The sequence below is a fragment of the Balaenoptera ricei genome, chromosome 19 (genome assembly GCF_028023285.1).
Source record: "Balaenoptera ricei isolate mBalRic1 chromosome 19, mBalRic1.hap2, whole genome shotgun sequence".
NCBI lineage: Eukaryota > Metazoa > Chordata > Mammalia > Artiodactyla > Balaenopteridae > Balaenoptera > Balaenoptera ricei.
In genome coordinates this window covers 1,660,576-1,678,602 of record NC_082657.1, presented here as the reverse complement: position 1 = coordinate 1,678,602, position 18,027 = coordinate 1,660,576, and the positions used below count along the sequence as shown (strand labels likewise).

The following is an 18,027-nucleotide window of genomic DNA, read 5'->3' as shown; positions in this document are numbered from 1 at the left end:
GTTGTAGTATTTTCCCATTTTAGTTGTCGTACTTTGGGGGAGGGAGGTGGTCATGACTTTTAATAAGAGCTCCCACCTCTGGGGGGTTTCTGTGTCGGAAGGTGTAGGTTGGATCCGAGAACTTGCATTTTCAGTAAGTTCACAAGTGCTGCTGACCCAATTTTGGGTGGCAAGGAATAGGAGGACCATATGTTACTACCCGAAGACCGCAGGAGAGAGGGATATTAATTGTTCAATTTTTTTTTTTGGCCGGCCCGCGCGGCTTGCGGGATCTTAGTTCCCCCGACCAGGGGTCAAACCCGCGCCCCCTAACTGGAAGCGTGGAGTCCTAACCACTGGACCGCCAGGGAATTCCCTTCATCGTTCAATTTAAATCTCAGTCCCCAAAACTCAAGAGAGGTGAAGCAGTTCTCCCAGCATGAAAGAATGCTCCACCTGCTGGAGACGGCGGAGGACGCGGCGTTGTCACAGGTGACCACGGGAATCTGGGCGCGTCGCCTTTAAGAGGAGCTCTGGCCCTCCGCGACCAAATTTCTCGCCGACCTTCCTCCCTCCACCTAACTCCGCACCGCTGTCGGGGAGAGCCGGAAAGGGGACCCTTATCTGGTTGGATGGAGGACACAAACTCCTTTACCCAGAAGTCTGTGCCCGGCGCATCCGTGCTGCGCCAATGACAGTCCGGTAGATGGGCGTTTCCTGCCGCCCTTGCCGGCAGGGGCGGGACTTCCGGCGTCGCGGCCGTGACGTTTTCTGCTTGCGCCGGGGCTGTCTAGAGTGGCTGTGGAGGTTGGGAGGCCTGGCTGGGGTCCGCCTTCCGTGCGGCTCTTCGGAATCGAACAGGGAAGGACAGTAGAAAGGATAGGACCTCCCTCCGCGTCGTTGTTAGGCTCCATGGTCCCCGTCGTGGGACGGGCCGCCTTGCGCGGAGGTGTCAGCCGGGGCTGCGCTCTTCCCGAGGCCTTCACACCCGCCCTCCGTCCTCGTCCGCTTCCGGAGGCGGCACCCTGAGCCTCAGCGCCTTATTACAAGGGGGAGCCTGGGGCTCGGAGTGCGACAGTCGTCCCGAGGCCACTCCGCCCAGTGTGGGGTGGGGGTTCGGCTGCTCCCGCAGAGCCCGCTCCAGTCGCCAGCTTCTCGACCCGATTCTGCTCAGAGGATCCGATGGCGGCCGCGGCGCTTATGGACCGGGCTCAGGTGAGTGGAGGGTCCCTCAAGCCCTCACCGACTCAGGTGTAGGGGATGGTGTGTTCTAGGGCTTTCAACACTTCGCCTTCATCCCTCTCTTCTCTTGAGTATAAAGGCGGTGAAGGGCGGTCCTTGACGGTGGATATGTGGCGAGGTTCCCATTCCCAGTGTTGATGGGGTGAGGCGTGAAATGGTTTCCAAGGCCCAGGAGCCAACTGGTACAAACACTTGGAGGTGAGAATGAATTAGGAGTGTTCAGGAAACCGCAGGTCTCTGTTATGTTTGGTGAGAATAGAGAGCAGGCAGTCAGGGATCAGGCCTGGAATGGCTGCCTGAGGAGCTGGGCCTCTTTTCTGATGGTGGCGGGAGCCATGGAAGGTTTGTAACAGAGAAGGGAGGTGATCTGACATCGGTGTTAACAGGCTTCCTCTTGTAGCAGAGTGGAAAGATTGGGGAAGCCTGAGGGTGGGCAGGGAGACCAGGATGGAGTCTACTGCAGTAGTCCAGGTGAGTGTTGATGGTGGGTGGACCAAAGTGGTGGCAGTGGAGGTTAGAGAGGTGTATGGATTTTGTATATGTTTTTAAACTAGGGTCGTTGGAGATTTTCTGATGAGACATAGTGAGATTCTGGGACTCTTCACCTGTTCCCCCCCCCCTGCACTTGAGTCTGGGGCCCTTAAAGGAGGGTCCTTTCTAGCCCAGTATCCTGAATCTAAGCCAACAGTTAAGTGAAGAGGTTCCTGCTTCTGGTAGCTAATGGGATGAGGACTGGAAGGGTGTATTATACCCAGGAACAGCATGTGCAAATGCTTGGAGGTAAGATTGAGTTGGGAGTCCTCAAGGAACCACAGGTTTTCATTATGTCTGTTGGGAAAAGGGCCAGGAGTCAGACAAGAATGGCAGGCTGAGGAGCTGGGCTTCTATTCTGAGGGTGTTGAAAGACATTGAAGATTTGGAGCAGAAGAGACATGCTCTTAATCGGATTTTAACAGGCTCCCTCTGGCTGCTGTCTAATTGAGAATGGAGTGTGGGTATGAGGGAGGAGCTTACTGCAGTAGTCCACATAAGTGTTGATGGTGGCAAAGAAAGTGGAAACTGGGCCCTGAGGACTTGGCATCTTGCTCAGGCACTTGGGTGGCAGTGGTGCCTGTCATAAAGACATGAGTACTTCCTGGATACTGTATGCAGAGTGGCTTCAGGAGTGGGGGTTGCCTTGGAGGTGCATATGGCGTGGGTCAGAAGGTTGTCAGTGTTAATGGAGTGTGGTCCCAGATATGAGGAAAGTGTGGTTCAGAGTGATACATGTTGGGAGGAGTGTGACCTGATGGCCTTAAAGTTGTTTCTGGGTGGCATGTTCTTGAGGATGCCAGCAGGAGAGTGTTTGGTGCCCTTCATGCAAGACCCATAGCTTATATAATATATTTCTGCCGACCTGCCTGGTTCTGCTCTGGGCTGCACACAGCGATCAGAGGGACAGGAGCGAGCAGGCAATAGTGGTGTCAAGGCCTAGTGTCGCCTCTGAATTGGGAGGCTGGGGAGGACCAGGGGGTGGGTAGGTTAATGGGTAGACTGGGGAGTCCTGTTGTCTGTGGGCTCAATTGTCCCCATCGTGGCAGGGCTGTGTGACCTTCGAGGATGTGTTCGTGTACTTCTCCCGGGAGGAGTGGGAGGTCCTTGAGGAAGCTCAGAGACTCCTGTACCGTGACGTGATGCTGGAGAACTTTGCACTTGTGGCCTCGTTGGGTAAGTCCCTGTTTCAGTTATCTATTGGTACATGGCAAATTACTCCAAAAGTTAGTGACTTAAAACAATTAAAATGCGTTATATAAGTTTCAGTGCATCAGGAACCTCGCTCGTCACAGCTTACCTGGGTGCTTTTGGCTCAGGGTCTCTCATGAGGTTTCAGTCAAGCTGTCAGCCAAACCTGTGTTCTCATCTGAAGGCCATTCTCAGGAAGAATCCACTTACAAACTCACTCATGTTTTGTGTTTCCAAGATGTAGTTTCTTGCGGCTTGTTGACCTGTGAGCGTTAGTTCCTCACTGGCTGTTGGTCAGAGGCCTCCCTCGGTTCCTTGTCATGGTGGCCTTTCTGTAGTGCACCTCATAACATGTAAGGTGCCTTTTCTGAGCAAGGGAGCAAACGAGAATGTCCAGGATGATAGCTGGTCTTTTTGTAACCTGACCTGGAGAAAATGATCTCATCATTTTTGCCCTATTCTGTTCCTTAGAAATGGGTCAGTCAGTCCCGCCTACAGTCAAGGGAAGCGGCCTACACAGGGGCGGGAATACTGGGAGGTAGGCATTCTTGGGGGCCATCGGAGAAGCTGCCTTCCACAGGCCCCCATGCCCGCTCCAGTGTCCTTGGGGTTTGCTTTTTCCCCACTTCCCTTGGGGCAGCTCTTTCAGTCCAGCCAGATCAGTGACTCTTCTCCTTCCTTTCTTTGGTTCCCAGAGTAGGCGCTGTGGGTGCCGAGGCTGGGCCGTGTGTGGTGTCCCCTCGCTCGCTGAGCAGTCCCGACACCTATGCCCAAAGCCTTTCAGGATCGGGTTAGGAGTTCAGGGCTCTTTCAGTCTGCTTCACAGATTCTGCCTGGCTTGGGCACTTCCAGATCCATGATGCCTCTGCGTCCATGTTCTGCCCCTATCCTCTGGCTGAGATTTCCTGGGGCGTGACTATGCCAGGAATTGTAGGTACTGACATGGTCACTGCTTGTAGCAGACACAGGGATGTCCCGCCAAATCCTCCTTCAGGTTTTTCTCTCTCTCCTTTTTGAAAAACATTTTCTCTTCTTCTCTGTGGAATGGGTCTATCTGGGCCACCCATCTGCCCTATGATTTCTTTACAACTTCCATCTTCCTGATCACATGTAGTTGCCCAGGTGGAGAGGGACAGGAAGCCTCGGGTGCCTGACAGGGAGCCCTGACTCCAGCCACAGTGAGAGAGGCCAGAGAGGGCCTGGCCCTGCCGCATGGGAGCTGAAAGAGAGCCATCTTAGGGCTGGGTTCACATCGTACCGTCAACCTGCTTTGTGTTCACCAGTGTTTTCTTGCCAAGGCACATAGCAGTACCTCACTTCTTCCTTTCCTTCCCCATTCTCGGCACTTGACGTTTCTCTTCTGTCTTCCATCCCTTGGCTGTTTCCCCACCTCTCTGGCCTCCATGTCTCTCACTCATTCTCCTCTTCTCCGTCCGCAGTGCTCTGCAACATTGGCTACTATAATGTGTCATGAGTTGTGCACGTATCCGTACGTAGTCCTTAAGAACCAGCTACTTACTTGCAATCAGATTTTCCTGGGCCTGGACACAGCTTTCTGCACAGAGCTCACCTGACACAAGCAGCCGAGGCCCTGCTGAACCGCTTTTGTAGAGGAGTGAATTGGAGACCTCGCCTCTACTTGCAGTACTGTCCAACATCATTGTGTCTTTACCTATCTTTAGAGTTCCTTCGTACTGTGACCTTTAGAGGCCCAAGACCGACAGTGGGCCCTTCCTGATCCTGGCTCCCTCATCCTGCCAAAAGCCAGTGGACTCATTCATTGGTGTGTCACACATACATATGTGATGGAGTTGCTGCTTCCCACCAAAGTCAACATGTACTTCACTAGCATTTCTTTGCTTTCAGGTTGTTGGTGTGAATCAGACAATGAGGAGGCCCCTTCTGAGCAGAGCGTTTTTGTAGAAGGAGTGTCAGAGGTCAGGACTCCTGAGTCATGTCCATTTATCCAGAAAGCCCAGCCGTGTGAGATATGTGACCCACTCTTGAAAGACAGTTTGCACCTGGCTGAACACCAGGGATCATGCCCTGCACAGAAACGGTACACATGTGACCCCTGTGGGCGAGGATTCCTGTTCAATGAAAATTTTTATCAGCACCAGAAGCAATATAGTGGGAAGAATCCTGTCAGAAGGGGTGATGATGGGGCCTCACTTGTGAAGAGCTATGCTGTCCACATGTTAGGGAGACCTTTTACTTGCAGGGAGGAAGGGATGGACTTGCCGGATAGCTCTGGCCTGTTGCAGTACCAAAGCACTTACAATGGAATGAGTCCATGCAGAAGGGCTGAGTTCATGGAGCCTTTTCCACAAAGCTCCAGACTCGGGCGACACCAGGGAGACCATGATGAACTGATGCTTCTCAATTGCAGTGACAATGGAAAAGCCTTCCTGAACACCTTCACTCTCCTTGACAACCAGATAACTCAGGCTGAATTGCGAGCTTTTAGGTGCCTACCATGTGAAAATCTGTCCAAGGAGAAATCAGTTCTTATTCATCACACAAAAATTCATGGTGTAGAAACATCACATGTGTGTAGGGAATGTGGAAAGGCCTTCATTCACCTGTCTCACCTAAAAACCCACCAGAAATTTCACAATGGAAAAAGACAATATACATGCAGTGAATGTGGGAAGGCCTTCAGCCGCAAAGACACGCTTGTACAGCACCAGAGAGTCCACACTGGAGAAAGGTCTTATGACTGCAGCGAATGTGGAAAAGCCTACAGCAGAAGCTCCCACCTTGTTCAGCACCAGAGAATTCACACCGGAGAAAGGCCTTATAAGTGCAGTGAATGTGGAAAAGCCTTTAGCCGTAAAGACACACTTGTTCAGCACCAGAGATTTCATACTGGAGAAAGGCCTTATGAGTGCAGTGAATGTGGGAAATTCTTTAGCCAAAGCTCTCACCTTATTGAGCACTGGAGAATTCACACTGGGGCAAGGCCTTACGAGTGCATAGAATGTGGAAAATTCTTTAGCCATAACTCCAGCCTCATTAAACATAGGAGAGTCCACACAGGAGCAAGGTCTTATGTGTGTGGCAAATGTGGGAAGGCTTTTGGCTGCAAAGACACACTTGTTCAGCACCAGATAATTCACACTGGAGCAAGGCCTTATGAGTGCAGCGAGTGTGGAAAGGCCTTCAGCCGTAAAGACACGCTTGTACAGCACCGGAAAATCCACACCGGAGAAAGGCCTTATGAGTGTGGCGAATGTGGAAAATTCTTTAGCCATAGCTCCAACCTCATTGTGCATCAGAGAATTCACACTGGAGCGAAGCCTTATGAGTGCAGTGAATGTGGGAAATGTTTTAGCCACAACTCCAGCCTCATTCTACACCAGAGGGTTCACAGTGGAGCAAGGCCTTATGTGTGTAGTGAATGTGGAAAAGCCTACATTAGTAGCTCCCACCTTGTTCAGCACAAGAAAGTTCACACTGGAGCGAGGCCTTATGAGTGCTGTGAATGTGGGAAATTCTTCAGCCGCAATTCTAGCCTCATCCTTCACCAGAGGGTTCACACTGGAGAGAAGCCTTACGTGTGCAGTGAATGTGGGAAAGCCTATAGCAGAAGCTCCCATCTTGTTCGGCACCAGAAAGTTCACACGGGCGAAGGGCCTCATGAATGCAACAGCTTTGATGGCCCTTAGCTGCATCTGTTACACTTGTTTAGCAGCCAGAAAGTTCACACTAGAGAAAGGCCTTATGAATGCAGAAAATGTGCTGTATCCTTGTTCAAGGTATGAGGACTCACACCAGAGAAGAGCTCTGTGAGTGCCCTTTGTGAGGGAGCCAGCAGGTCAACCTTGTACAATCGTACATCCACCCCGGGGAGATTCCCAACAAGTACCACGTAGGTGAGAAGCTCTCATGAGGTGCATTGCACTTCCTCAACTGTCCAGGGCTCTTGACAGTTATATCACTGCCAGTGCCTGTGGTGGAAGCCATCTCATTGCTGTTAAGTTCCCACAGTGTCTGTCAGTTACTCCAATATGCTCAGGAAAGGTGGACCCCTGTGCTGTCTCTTCTGATCCCTCGAGGGGATCGTGAATGTTCTGAGCACACTGAAGGTCCTCATTTCCACCTCCATGACTGGGTACTGAGTGACCATGATCTAACTCTGGCCGAAAGGATCTGCACTGGAGTCTCCTGGGGATTTCCAGACAAGATTTCTCTTCTTCCTGGACAATGTTGACTGTCACATGATAGCTGTGACTTATTTATCTTGCTCCCAAGTCACCCAACTTTGGAAATCCCTGCCCCATGCGCTACTCTAGTTTGTGCAGTGATAAAGGCCTGCTGTGGCAGTCTTTACTCACGGGAGGTCAGTTCACTGTGTCTAATGGATTGAGAAAAAATTGGGTTTTGCCGACATGAAGGGAGGAACACCTTATGTTGACACCAACGGTATGTGCCTCAGAAGGGACAGCAGGGTGGTAGAGAACAGCTCTCAGTCTAGTCTGGCCTAGTTTGCATTGTTGCCCAAGGCTTGCTAGAAAAGTCTGAAGAGCTTTGTGCACCTAATCCTGTGGCCTAGAAGTCAGGATTTCCTGTGAACCCACAGTTCATTCTGAGGAGGGCACAGTTGGTGTGGAAATCTCCAGTGCTTGTGGAAGCAACATGAATTGGGTCCTTTGTTCCTAGGGAATGTCCCATATTCCCCAGCACTTTTGAGGGATTTCTGTCTCCTGGACCTATACAGGAGCCAGTCCCTGATGTCCAGAATCCCATAGGCAACTATCATTGACTGGAAGGCTTTAGCCCTTTAGAGCAAGGTAGGAATCATAGTTGGTACAGAAACACTGAGATAATGGAGTGGGGATGACTGTGGTTAGTGAGAGGATGTGTGTCTGTTCTAACAGTGGCATCTATAAACGTCCATGCGATTTTGGCTGTATGGCATGAAAGTGTACAGAAATTCTCAGGACCTTCAGACATCTGAGTCTCCTGTGGCCAATGCACTGTCACAATAAATAATCTAAACGTTTGTGGATTCCTGTACCTCCTTGGGCTGTTGACGTTATGGCCATCACTGCACAGGCAGGAACCCCAGCACTGATGAGAGATCCAGGAATCAGGCTTCTCTGACCCAGCCAACATTTCTAGTGACTGAAGTGGACGTGGACTTCATTGCTGATACTGAGGCAGGGCTCATCCCCCTAAACTGTGGGGAGAGGGATATGCTAGAACCAGAACAGTTGGCAGATGTGACTTTCCAAGAGGAATGGTAAATATGGATTTTCATAGGGAACATTTAGTTCTTAACATCTTCATTAAGGTATGGTGACATGAAATAAACTGAATATATGAAATGCAAAACATGTTATGTTTCACCATGTGTAAATACTGATGAGACCACACCATCAAGATAATGGAGATATCCCACACAACCAAAAGATTCCTTGTGTCCCTTTATAATCCTTTCCTCCCAGTCCTTTCTGGCCTCCTTTCCCACAATTCACAAGTAATAGCAAGCATTTTCTAGAATTTCATATAAATAGAATCATATGGTATATACTTTCTGGGGAGTGGGGACTCTGGCATTTTTCAATAACCGTAACTATTTTGAGATTAAGCCATCTTGTTGCATGTATTAATTGTTCATTTGTATTGTTGAGTATTATTCCATTGTATGGATATACCACAGTTGTTTTTTTATCCATTTGCCTGTTAGTGGATGTTTGGGTTATTTCCAGTTTCTGGCTGTTACAAATAAAGCTGCTGTGAAGATTTGCGTATAAGTTATCACTGAATAACATTCCATTGTATGGATGTAACAGTTTGCTTATCCATTCACTGGCTGAAGGACATCTTGATTGCTTCCAAGTTTTGGCAGTTATGAATAAACCTGCAATATGCATTGTGTGTAGGAGGACATAAGTTTGTAGACATAAGATTTCAGTTTGTTTGGTTTCAAGCCAAGGCATGATTTGCTGGGTCATATAGTAAAAGAGTATATTTAGTTTTGTAAGAAACTGTCTTCCATAGTGGCTGTATCATTTTGCATTCCCACGAGCAGTAGGTGAGAGTTCTGTTGCTCCATGCCTGTCAGCATTTGGTGTTGTCAGTGTTTTCGATTTTTGCCATTCACATAGGTGTGTAGTAACAGTATGTTTTTGTTGCTTTAATTTGCAGTTCCCTAATGACATGATGAATATCTTTTCATGTTCTTTTAACAGTGTCTTTTGCAGAGCAGAACTTTTAAATTTTAGTCAAGTCCAAAATACTCGGTTTTTCTTTCATGGATTGTGGTTTGGTGTTGTATCTAAAAACTCATTGCCAAACCCAAGGTCTTCATTGTCTCCTGTGTTATCTTCTAGGTGTTCTATAGTTTTTTATTTAGGTTTATTATCCATTTTTTGAAAATATTTGTGAAAGGTGTAAGATCTGTGTCTGGGTCACTTTTTTAAAGCCCCATGTGTTGAAAAGACTATCCTTTCTCCATTCCTTTGCCTTTGCTCCCTTTTCAAAGATCACTTGACTATATTAGCGTGGATGTATTTCTAGACTCTCTGTTCCAGTTTTCTTCATTTATTGTGATAATCATTGTGTGGCTGTGGGGGGTTTTTTTCTTGTTGCCTTTTATTTTATTTACATGGTTTATTCCATTAATTGATATTCAAATGTTAAGCCAGCCTTGCCTTTCCTGGGACAAATCCCACTGGATCATGTTGTATAATCCTTTGTATATGTTGCCGAGACAGTTTTCTGATACTTTGTTAATGTATTTTACATCTATATAGATGAATGATAATGAGTTTGTAGATTTGTTTTCTTCTGATACCTCTGTATCACAGGGGTCCCGAACCCCCGGGCCATGGACTGGTACTGGTCCGTGGCCTATTAGGAACCAGGCCGCACAGCAGGAGGTGAGCTGCGGGAGGGCAGCCGGGGAGCGAAGCTTCATCTGCTGCTCCCCATGGCTCGCGTTACCGCCTGAACCACCGCCCCCCACAACCCTCCCATCCGGTCCATTGGAAAATTGTCTTCTGCGAAACCAGTCTCTGGTGCCAGAAAGGTTGGGGACTGCTGCTGTATCACAGTAATTCTGATCTCATAGAATAAGTTGGGAAGTGTTTCCTCCTCTATTTTCTGGAAGAGTTTTTGAAGGATCAGTGATATTTCTTTTTTAAATGCTTGCTGGAATTCCTTAGTGAAGGCACCTGAGCCTGGAATTTTCTTGTGGGAAGATTTTCAATAAAAACTACTTAGTATAGTGCTATATACATTCTCTACTTATGTCAGATTTGATCATTGGTGTCTTTTAGGAATTTGTCCATTTTAACTAAATTGTCTGATTTAGGAGGAATAGGATTGTTTATAATATTCCCTTATGATACTTTTAATTTCTGCAGGGTCAACAGTGTCTTCATTCCTGACTTTGTTAGTTTGTTGTCTTCTTTTTTTGTGAGCCAACCTAGAGTTTTGTCAATTTTGTTGATCTTTTAAAACAACCAACTTTTTTTCTTTCATTGATTTTTAAAAATTTTTTTTCTGTTTTCTGTTTCAGTGTTTTGTTCTAATCTTTATTATTTCCTTTCTTATCCTGGCTTTGGGATTAGTTTGGTCTTATTTTCCAGGTTTCTTAATATGGAATATTAGGTTATTGACATCATTCTTCTTTTGTAATAAGCTTTTTTTTTTTAATTTATTTTTTTTGGCTGGGTTGAGTTTTTGTTGCTGAGTGCGGGCTTTCTCTGGTTGCAGCGAGTGGAGGCTACTCTTCGTTGTGGTGCGCGGGCTTCTCACTGTGGTGGCTTCTCTTGTTGTGGAGCACGGGCTCTAGGTGTGTGGGCTTCAGTAGTTGCAGCACGCAGGCTCTAGAGCACAGACTCAGTAGTTGTGGTGCATGGGCTTAGTTGCTCCGGGGCATGTGGGATCTTCCCGGACCAGGGCTCGAACCCGGGTCCCCTGCATTGGCAGGTGGATTCTCAACCACTGGGCCACCAGGGAAGCCCTGTAATAAGCTTTTTAAAGCTATACATTTCCCTCTAATCATTTAATTTAGTTGTAGCATATCAATTTTTTGTATGTAGCATTTTTATCTTCATCTAGTTCAAAATATTTATGTTTGTAACATTTTCCCTGTAATCTCTTCTTTTACCCATAGGATATTTGGCAGTTTAATAACTCTTTCTATTAAATTTGCAGGGATGGTATCACAGAGCAGGAAGAATGCTTTTGCTTTTTCAGTCAATGGCCCAAGTGTTACTGTTGAAATGGGGAAAATCTGTGGGTTATTTGAAATACCTTCCACTCTTAGGAAGAGATTGAGCTAAGCTGTTGGTGTTTAATGGAGAAAAAATAGCAACCATACCTATCAGGAATTGATGAGGATGACCATCTATAGTTAACTCATCTTGAGGGCTTAAAGGATATGGCAGGTTATTGGGCACTTTTCCTTCCTCAAAGCACCCTGACTGCTCTGATTTGAGGGATTTTCTTTTTTCAATTAATTAATTAATTAATTAATTAGGCTGTTCCGGGCATTTAGTTGCGGCACGCGGGATCTTTGTTGCGGCATGCGGGATCTAATTCCCTGACCAGGGGTCGAACCCGGGCCCCCTGCATAGGGAGCGGGGAGTCCCTGAGGGATTTTCTTTGTCTTGGTTTTTCTTCATAAGATGGGACAACCTTTTTTCCAGTGTCCCTTCTACTTATAATATTTACAAGTGTCCTTGTCAATAGGTGGTTGGTTGGGACGTGGGCCCCTTAGCCCCTGCTGATCTTCAGGGACACATGTTTTCCTCAGATCCTGTCTTGTAGATATGTAGCTGCCAGGTTTTATAGTTCAGCTAAAGGGACTAATTATTCTAAGTTCTGTTTTTGAATTAGGTCTCCAACTTCAAACTTAACACCACTGGTAAAATGACATGAAACAGCTGCTCTTACATAAGCACCTCTGTGAATCCCAACTGTTGAAATTAGGAATTTTTTCTAGTCTGTCCTGAAAATCTCTTATAGTTTAAAAATATTTTTGTTTTAATGATTAAATTACTCTACAGTCGATTTTTGTTGTTAATACTTCAGGTATAGCTTTCAGGAGACTTGGACCTACTTTCCTGAACTTTCTATGATCCTCAGGTTTATTATGGAAAGAACTCCCGTCAGTCCCTTCCTGGTCAGTCCAGTCAGCTTTTGCCACCTTTGATTTAGCATCTTAGCTTCCAACCACCATGTACACAAGTTGTGTAAGTTAGGTGAACTTGGTCAGATGTACGCTAAAGAATTCTAAACTTTTTAATGATTACTTGCTTGTCTTATTTGAGTTGAAAAGAATCTTTAGTTATACCTCTTAATTCAGCTCAGGTACAAGGTTTAAATTCTAAAATTTTCTGCATGCCTGACTCATGGCTGGAGTGGATCTTTAGAGATAACTGGCATTTGGGGTGTTATGAGAGTTGGGAAAAGGTGATGAAACTGAGTCCCCCTAAAACCGAGTTCCCCTGCTGAGTTTATGATTAACCTCTCTATCCAAAACTGTGTTCCCTTTCTTGTCCCTTTCTACCTTAATGCTGTGCTAACTGAACACTAATCAACCAGAGTCAGATGACTAAAGTTGCTGTTGTTGATAACATCGTTAATGTACAGACAGGGGTGTTTCTCCAGGGCAAGATGAGCTAACAGAACTTCCACGTCATGGACCACCAGACCAGAGACTCGTAAACAATAGGCATCCTTATTCCTGAAACTATGATTAAGAAACGTCACAAGATGACGATTAACCCCAGCTTCTTTGTTCCTCCCCTCTAAAACCCCGCAACTCAAAGACCCAGTTGCAGTGGGTGTCAGACTTGTCTCTCACTGCCTTGATTGGTGCCCTGCAACAAACCCTTACTTTGCTGCAAACACCCAATGTCAGTTTGGCTTTTGCTCGGTTACAGTAGGGGGTCTGAGCAAGGGAAAGAGTAGGGGGAGAGGTGCTAAGGAGAGAGATCAGAAGGATAAGGGGGTGGGAGCGCTGGATGTGGCACGCTACTGCAGGACAAGGAGAGGGTGGATTTACAGGAGGATGAGTCTCCTTTGTTCCTGCTGAGTTCGTCGACTTGCTCATTAGTTTTGGCCAAAGAATCTTCTAGTGATGTGACTTTTATTTCAGAATTTAATTTGGAGTCCTCTGCATACTAAGAAAAAATACTATCCTTCGGGCCTGAGAACTCTTATTTCCTTTATTTTCAAAGATGTCTTACAAATTAACCCTTTTGTTCAAATCAAGTGACCCCCAGAGTGGCCATTGAAGGCTCAAACCATCCTTGGTACAGTTACGCTATTCGGAAACACAGGCACAAGGGACTTCCCTGGTGGTCCAGTGGCTAAGACTCTGTGCTCCCAGGCTTCCCTGGTGGCGCAGTAGTTAAGAATCTGCCTGCCAATGCAAGTGACACGGGTTTGAGCCCTGGCCCGGGAAGATCCCACATGCCACGGAGCAACTAAGCCCGTGCACCACAACTACTGAGCCTGAGCTCTAGAGCCCGCAAGCCACAACTACTGAGCCCGCGTGCCACAACTACTAAAGCCTGTGCGCCTAGAGCCCGTGCTCTGCAACAAGAGAAGCCACCACAATGAGAAGCCCATGCACTGCAACAAAGAGTAGCCCCCGCTCGCCGCAACTAGAGGAAGCCCGCATGCAACAACGAAGACCCAACATAGCCAAAAATAAATAAATAAATAAATTTATTAAAAGACTCTGCGCTCCCAATGCAGGGGACCCGGTTTTGATCCCGGTGCTGCAACTAAGAGTTTGCATGCCGCAACTAAAAAGATCACGCATGCTGCAAGTAAGACCTGGCGCAGCCAAATAAATAAAGAAAAAAAAAGAAACACAGGCGCAAGAATTAGGATTGTAACAAGAATATGAAGATTTAGACTTAGACCACCCCAGAGGGCAGGCAGTGATCAGTAGGTATGGAATGCTTGTGGACCTCAGGTCCCTAACCTGATGGTTGGCTCCTCACCAGACAGACCCACCGTGTTCCCCTGGCATGTGGATACCAGAGAGAATGCTCTCTCTAGCTTATAGCCCAGCTCTCAATACAACAATTTTAAGATGGAAGGAGACCTCATTTGGTTTATTGGTAACCTTCAGGAAAGTTTGTCCATGTAGCCTCCAGTACTATGAGAACTGCAAACCCACTGGTCTGTGAGGCTGGCCTGAACAACAGGCTTATAGGGCAGTGCCTGTGTTCTACCCTGTGATTCAACTTCTCGTGAGAAACTACATTTTTAGACAGCACAGGAAAAACAAAAACAACCAGTAACTCAAAGGACATCAAAAAAGGTATGAAAAGGAATAGCCTGATTCACCCAAGTATCTCAACAGGGAACTATCAACAAAATCCAGGTGTCAAACTGAGAACGAAAAGCCAAGAAAATCAACACAGAGCAGAGTTTAGACCTACTGCTGATTTACCACGTCGTCACGGACTCAAGTTGCCCTTGAGCAGCAAGGCACGTGGACATCTGTGGGTACTGCACCTGGTGGAAGGCTAGGGTCTGCGGTGACAGCGTAAACCATATTTCAGTGGGACTTCCACAGTAAACATAATAGGTTGTAACATAGCTTCTACAGTGGATACATCCAATTTATCTTGTTCCTTTTGTCCATTGAACGTTGATTAGTGAGACACAGGCTCAACAGTAGTGTGAGCTGGAGGACTGATGATATACAGTGTGGAAGCTCCTTACAACTTCTCCTGTTACTAATTTCCCTTCTTAATCTGAATTTCTCATAACAATTACTTTTTTATTTTTTTTAACAATTACTTTTTCACTTGCTTTAATACTAGTTGAGGAAATCATATACTCTCATGCTTAACTTTAGTAATGTTGATTTATATCTGTCCATTATTTTCAATATTGAATGAACAATTGTATATCATTCAGAGACCTCAAAGAGGACTTTTACCACATTTAATAAATATCCACTCTTAAGAAAATTCATCACAAAATTTATATTTGCATTTTGCATTTTTATATTCGGTATATACAAAAAATAGATAATAGCAATTTCAGCAAGAAGAGAAAACATTGCCTTTGAAATCTCACGTGTGTGTCAATTTGTCTGTTACAAGTCCAAACTCATAACTGCTAAGAGGTTGAACCGTTGAAAGGTTTTCAAACTTGTGAACTGACAGTGAATTGAACTTGGTATCTGATACAAAAAGAAAAAGAGGGAGGGGGAACTTTCTGTTTGCCTGCCTGCTCTAGTTGTCAGGCAGTCACCTCAAAAAAAGCCAGAGCGGGTCTCATAGGAGCTTTTGGGAAGTCTGGCATTCAGGAATTGGCAGACTTTCAGAAATGGGCATGTTTAATGATTGATGGACTTTCAGGTTTGTTACTCTGCTCACTACTGTTGACTAGGACTTTCAGAAGCAAGGTTGCTATAGTGAGGCACTTACTGATTGGTTGTTACCTAGGGGCTGGGGCTGTCACTGATTGGCTGTCTTTCAGGACTGGGGCCTGAACACTGATAGGCTGAATTCTAGAAGGTTGGGACTATCAATTATTTGTGAATTTTTGGAAGCTTCAGTTTACTGGGATGAGGCTGTTGCTGACTGGCTGGCTTTCACAGGTTATCTGAAGTTATCTCTAAAAAACCATGTTTTCTTGTTCAAGATTTTGGAATTGGGCTAAAGAACAGTCTTTGCCTTCCTGTTATGAAAAATAAACACTTTAATTATTAGTCCCCTCTGTTGTTCTTCCTTAGCCAGACCCTAAGGAGAGACCAGAAGGCATTGTCCAGGAGGTTATTTCTGGGGCTATGTTTATGAGCTAATGTTGCCACTAAGTGATTTAACTGCCAATTACAGTGAGAGAAAAATAGCTCTAACTGCTGAGTTTTTGTAATGTATTGTAAAAAGCTAAGTACAGGATATTTAGGGCGTTCTGACAGTATCAATACAGGATACAGGATGTGTGTGTGCTCTATATGCAGAACAGCTGGCAATCCTATTCCTGATGTCTATCATGCACCTACTCTTGGACCTGAATCCTTGTTAGTGCTCATTGAACAGTTGCAGATCAGTAAATACACAACAGCACAACTTCTTTATTCATTTTTACCTCTCTGGCAACTCCTTTTAAATATTGTCTTTACCTCTCCCTCCAAGCTGTTAATGCATCATGTTTTCAAGTATTTAAAAAAATAATCACATTTTGGAACCAAACTCTGAGTGTGGCTAAGGTTTCAGCAAGCCTTGAAGTCTCAGCTTCATTCTCTGACTTCTCAGACTCAGTGACTCTTTTTCAGACTTCATTGATTTCTTACCTTTTTTTCCTCCACTGTCACAGATAAATTTCTCTAGAACCATTTCTGCCACTTTCCTTGAAAACCTATAAAATTATTATTAATAACATTTAGTAATATCCATTTAACAAGTGTTTTCCCAGAGATAATCTCAACTCCCTGTGTATACTGTTGCTGCAATTACAGGTGAAATGACAAACCATTTTCCAGCAAGGAAATGAGATCATAGAATCCCAAACCTTTATGTCAGGAATAAGATGGCCCCTTTGCACACGTGGTCAAATTCTCAGAGAGGCATATGCTGTCCTGGTAGAAGATGGCATGTGATAAGTCCCTCTTCTTTTAGAGAGGTTTCACATTTCTTAAAAGAAATGGAGTAATCTCAGAGTTAATTAATTAATTAATTTATTTATTTAGGCCCTGCTGTGCAGCATGCAAGATCTTAGTTCCCCGACCAGGGATCGAACGCATGCCCCCTGCATTGGGAGCGCGGAATCTTAAACACTGGACTGCCAGGGAAGTCCCAAAATGGTGTATATCTCAGACATGAAGTAATATTATCTTAAATAGCAATGCTGTTGAAACACCATCACTGACTATTCAGGCAGGAAGGATGTTTTCTGTGGGAATCAGGGGCACATCGTCACCCTTTCTAGTGCCTCCAGACATCCCTTCTCCGAGTTCACCATCCTAAGCCCTGTCTGGGGGCTTTTTATATTGCGCTTGAGAGAAGCTACTGAAACTCATGAAAAGCGAGAGTGTACGTGTTTTTGACAAGCAACAAGATAGCCGACAGCTATGAGAGGACGAGAAGTAACATTATGGTATGGTGGATCCCTTTCTATGTGCAGTCTTTGGAAATTTGCTGCGATTCATGCAGTCTGAAATAATGTCTCTAAACATTTCTGTTACTTGCCGTAGACTACACTCCAAGGAAATCTGGGTATAACGCCTTAAAGAGGCAGAGAAGCCCTGCCGGGTTTACAGCCTAAGAACCTCATTTCCCAGAGCCCTTCACTCCCTCGCTTGGCCTTTAGCCACAATCTGGAACTACCAACCTTGAGAAAGTACAGGTAACGCCCGTAGTGGAAACTACTCTACCCACAAGGCTCTGCAGCGGCGACCGCGCACCGAAGAGACTTCTGGGTAATGTAGTTTCCTCTGCTAACACCACCTACTATCTCTCACAGAATGAGTTACTTCCTACCTGGCCTATTAAAAGCCAAGAGGCACCCTCAGGGATACTGGGAAAAGGAGTTCCCTGCTCCAACCATGGGACAGGCCTTGCTTACTCTTAAATCGCACCCAGATTTGGAGAGCAGTCTTGGAAAAGCCCACAAAGATTAGGGACCTGTAATTTCAGACTCTGTGAACAACAGCAAGTTCCCAAATCTACACACTGAAACAGACACACTATATCATGACACTCTATGTCCACACATAGCTGTCAGCTGTCTTGTTGACTGTCAAATAGACTGAAATTTTAGAGGCTGTTTCATGACATTCAATATGCAAGAAAAGACCCCAGACAGGGCATGAGGGAGAATTGGAGACCGGTATCTTTCCTGCCTTGATGATCAGTGATTGCGTTCCAACCTAGCAAACAACACTTTTATTGAAATATTTATTACTCTCTAAGATTTCTTTCAAAATATGAAGCCTAGCTCTAAAGGACAGCGAATTATCACATGCCATCTCCTGCCGAGATACATCACTGAACATTTAAAGATGGTAGATGATAAATTTTATGTGTATTTTACCACAACAAAATGATTAATGATTAAAAAATGCGCTAAGAACTTTTATGACACAAAGACATA

General features: G+C 45.7%; 1 protein-coding gene across 1 annotated transcript; it reads left to right on the top strand.

Moving 5' to 3' along the window:
* The first annotated feature begins 763 nt into the window (after window positions 1-763).
* Window positions 764-8,649, top strand: LOC132353212 (zinc finger protein 304-like). Its single transcript, XM_059904236.1, has 3 exons — window positions 764-1,194; window positions 2,802-2,928; window positions 4,810-8,649. The coding sequence occupies exons 1-3, from the start codon at window positions 1,162-1,164 to the stop codon at window positions 6,609-6,611; spliced, it is 1,962 nt and encodes a 653-aa protein (XP_059760219.1). The 5' UTR covers window positions 764-1,161; the 3' UTR covers window positions 6,612-8,649.
* The last annotated feature ends 9,378 nt before the right edge of the window (window positions 8,650-18,027 follow it).